The following is a 4,366-nucleotide window of genomic DNA, read 5'->3' as shown; positions in this document are numbered from 1 at the left end:
GTTAAGAAAAGTAATAATATTTAATAATACTCTCTGTTAAATTTTCAACAAATGAGCACTATATTATAATATTATATAAGTGAGAAATGATTTCATAATCTTATTTAATATCATTCTCAATAATGAAATCAGAATGAAAATGTAACTAAGAATTCAAATATATTCTTTATCTGAAACTAGATTTTTATTTAAAAAGTAAATCTGAAATCTTTAATATTTGAAATAATATGATTTGAGATTACTGTGATAAATACAAACTATAATCAGAAGTAATACTTTTAGATAATATAATAACTATAAAGTTTAATTCTGATCTCAGATACAGTTACATAATCAGTCAATATATAATACAGTAATTTACTTAAAGTAGAGTATAAATATACAGATATTAACTTTAACTGAATTGAATATCATCACATTATCTGATTTAAGCTTAAGATAATATATTTATTCTCAGAATTTAAAAGTTAAAGAAGAATTATATCTTCTTTATTATCAGCTATACTATTGATAATATCTATTATAATACTGAGATTAGTGTCTGAGTTCTTCATTAGAAGAAGATGAGAAGAAGAGAGAATTATTATCTGAATATTAAGTATATCTATATCAGAGCACTTTTTCACATTTATGAAAAACATTGTGTACAGAATTGAATGAGCTGCTATTAAAGTATAATATAGAGAGATTTTCTGTATTTATATTACATAGTTAATAGATATCTTCATTTCTACTAACTGCAGTATTAGAATTAGAATAAGTATTAAAATATATTTTTAAAGTAAGATTATTATTATTTACTTATTATATCTACTTAAAATAGAAGCTTGATTAAACTTTATATATTTCATCTCAGTCTGTAATAATATGAGTAATAAATACTGAAGTAATAAAAATTTACTCTTATAATATTAATATACTTAATTGAGAAGAGATTAAATTATACTTATAAGTAGTATAAATAAAATCTAAGTTCATACTTAGTTTGAAATTGATATAAAATATCTCAGCTTTATATTTCTTATCTAAATTAAAATTTATAAGCTTTTTATTTACTTAATTTAATTCTTATCTAAATTACAGAATTTATTTCTTAAATTTAATAACTAATTTATAAGAGAGATTTAAAGCTGTAAATTACTTTCTTATCTTAACTAAATAGATAGTATAAGAAGATTCTTCTTCTAGAGTAAATACTGCTTTAATATATTTAAACTCTGCTATGACAGAAATTTCAATTAAGTAAGAATGTTTTTTATTTTAAAAACTCATTTAATATAGTAATATTATAACAGTATTAATTTTAAATTGTATTTTAAAATAGAGTGATAAAACTAGAGAATTTTATTTTATAAGGTTTTTATCTCTGTAAGTGAAAGATAAGATTATAAAGAAAAATATATATAATAATTCACTACTTACTATTAATATCTGAAAGAGAGATAAAGAGACAGAGTGACTTCTATCTCTTAACATTTTAATCTGAAATGTGAGATCTGATCAAGTTCACAGACTGAGAATAATAATAATATAGTAATATGTTGATATGAATAAACTGAGTAGTGATAGAGATTGAGTGAAAGCAGTTGAATAGATGATGTAGATGACATTTCACAATAATGACCTCATGTCTGTGAGTCTGCAATCTTCATGTGACGGCTGTCACTAGAAGCTGCAATTACTATCTCATCTGAGATTCAATCACAACTGGATCTGGATGCTAGGACGCGTATGTAGACATGCTATCATATATGATGTTATTCCACGAAGTTTTTTTTTTTTTATTCCCTTCTAGCTAGCTAAGATGGGGGAGAATGAGAATATATAAAGGAGGAAAAAGTGGGCGTTCTGAGGATTACGCAGGCATGATGGGAAATACGCGTATGACGCGTAACGTGGACGCGTAGCGCGTAACATTATGTGTATCAAGATCTGCTTGTCTGTACACTATCTAATATATCTATTTCATACAAAAGATAGAGCTATTTATAGTAAAATATATGTGCGAGCCAAGAGAGCTAGCATAAGCAAGTATTAGACAAGCATTGTAGTAAGCTGATGATGATGAGAAATATTGTAGTAATATGATGTTGGTGGCGTTCAGTAGTGTATAACCTCTTTTTCCTGACAATAGAGCACGACACTTTTAAAGCTTAGCGGTGGGTGGGAAAAGCATAGGTGGCTAAAATGGTTTAAGATAAGAGATGTACGTCAAAAAGGAGAGAAAGGGGCCCTAGGGTAGAGATAAAAGACAAAGATAACGACAAATCTAAAGATAGAGATAAAGATAAAATGGGACGCATCATATTCTCATACATTCTCATAAGAATTTTATACATCTAGCTATCGTAGAATCCCCCTCTCCCTGTTCTCTCTCCTGTCCAGTTTCCCTCCCCAACATAAGGAAGAATCCCCCCTCAATGACTCAACAAATCCTGCACGCTCATCCCAAGTTTCCTCCTCGTCGCTTGGCTCCCTTCACCTTCACCACTACTACCCCTATCCATCCCAATCCCAATCCCAATCCCAGCCCCAGCCGCAGCCCCAGCCGCAACCCCGGAACCCCTCCGATCAAGATTCAACATCAACAACGCTGCCGTCGCTTCATGGTCCATCGTATCCATGCCTACGTCCACGCCCACGCCCACGCCCACGCCCACGCCCATGTCCATGTTCATGCCGGGACCACCCACGGGGCAACGTTGTTGTTGTTGTTGTTGTTGTTGTTGTCGTCGTTGCGCGACGACGACAGGAGACGGGTTAACGTTTGGCGTTGCCGTGCCTGTCGGTGACGCTGATGCCGCCGCCGACGCCGCCGACGACGACGATGACGATGAAGGTGCCATCTGGCCGTACGGGGGTCTGCGCTGTGCGTGCAGGTATGGGCCTATCGGTTGACCCTGGCCAGCGAATACGGCGGAGGCGGCGTCGCGGGACGAGGAGGACGAGGAAGGGAGGAGGGCGTATGCGGGATGCGGATGCGTGGGTTGTGGTTGTTGCTGTTGTTGATGTTCATAGTCATACTTGTACGCGTGCTTAGGGTTTTGGTTACGGTCCGTGTAGATGTTTGAGATTCTTGTGCTGCTGTTGTTGTTGTTCAGGTGGTTGTTGTGTAACAAGTTGGAGGAGGCGGGAGAAGGTGATCGAGATGGGGAGGGAGAGCGTGATGAGGAGAATTCATGGCGCCCGGTGCTGACGGAGTGGTGTCCTGAAGTGATGCGCCGGGTGGAAGGGCCTGAAGAACCCGTCCTGTCACTGCGGTTGTTGCTGCAGCAGTTTGCAGCCTTAAGTTCCTTCAAGCATTGCTCCAGGTAGTTCATATAATCAATGCTAGCCTGTTTTTGTGTAAGTATTTGTATTTAGGCAAATGGAATAGGGTTTTTTTTAAAAAAAATAATAAAAATAAAAATAAAAATAAAAATAAAAATAAAAATAAACAAAAAAAGGAAACAAAGGCAAACCAACCTGCAAAATAGCCAACTTATGCATCTCCTGCCCCCTACACGCAGGAATCATATTCTTCAACGTCATGAATTCCTCATTCATCTTTGACCGCCTCCGCCGCTCAATCAAACTATGCGCGGTCTTGCGTGCAATTTTCCGTCCTGCCGCGGTAGTCGGGCCATTGCCCTGCTGTTTCTTCTTGGATCCTGCAGCACCAGCACCAGCACCAGAACCAGCGCCAGGAGTCTCGCCCTTGGCCTTACCCTCTGAACCAGCAGCGCCGCCAGCATCCCGCGGCGCTGTCTGCTCAGCTTGGGTTTTGGGCTTCATCTGGATGATCTTCCGCGTGCGAGTTGGCGGAGGCGGGAGGGTGAAGTTCGCTGCGGCAGAGCGCTTCCTACTGTTACCGTTGCTGCTGTTGTTGTTATTGTTATTTGCTTTCTGGCGGGAGCTTCTGGGGCCACGGGTGGTGTTTGACGCTTCAGCTGCGGGGATGTATGGCGAGATGGGAGACATTGGGCGAGCAGGAGCGGATTCTTTGGAATAGCCAATTCTGGAACTGGAGCCGGAGCCGGAGCCGGAGCCGGGGCTACCATTTCTAGGGAGAGCAGCTGGAGGCAGGGAAAAGAACATCTCGTTTGGAGAATTGGCGAATTTCTCCTTTGCAGCGATGTCAGCGGAAGAAGCTGGAGTTAGAGGGGGGCGTGGGTTTGGCATGCTGAATTAGCAAGGAAGCGGGTGTTTCTGGGGATTTTCTTTTGGAGAGAGAAGAACAGTAACGATATATTTTGACGATATATTGGGGGATGTATTGGTCTAGATGGCAGATTATGCACAGCACAGCTACAACCTAGAGGGGGGGACAGGAGCGCTGAGAGCCAGAAACAGAAAGCTATAGAAGCAATATGTGTCTATGTATATA

General features: G+C 38.7%; 1 protein-coding gene across 1 annotated transcript; it reads right to left on the bottom strand.

Moving 5' to 3' along the window:
• Positions 1-2,417: 2,417 nt before the first annotated feature.
• On the bottom strand, positions 2,418-4,161 carry BDCG_08506 (HLH transcription factor; the record flags this gene model as incomplete). Its single annotated transcript, XM_045424293.1, has 2 exons — positions 2,418-3,335; positions 3,466-4,161. 2 exons carry the CDS (start codon positions 4,159-4,161, stop codon positions 2,418-2,420), a joined length of 1,614 nt encoding a protein of 537 aa, XP_045273038.1.
• Positions 4,162-4,366: the final 205 nt, after the last annotated feature.

This window comes from Blastomyces dermatitidis, assembly GCF_000003525.1.
Source record: "Blastomyces dermatitidis ER-3 genomic scaffold supercont1.11, whole genome shotgun sequence".
In the NCBI taxonomy this organism is placed as follows: Eukaryota; Fungi; Ascomycota; class Eurotiomycetes; order Onygenales; family Ajellomycetaceae; genus Blastomyces; species Blastomyces dermatitidis.
The sequence above is the reverse complement of the archived record's forward strand: the minus strand, read 5'-3'. Positions and strand labels throughout refer to the sequence as shown.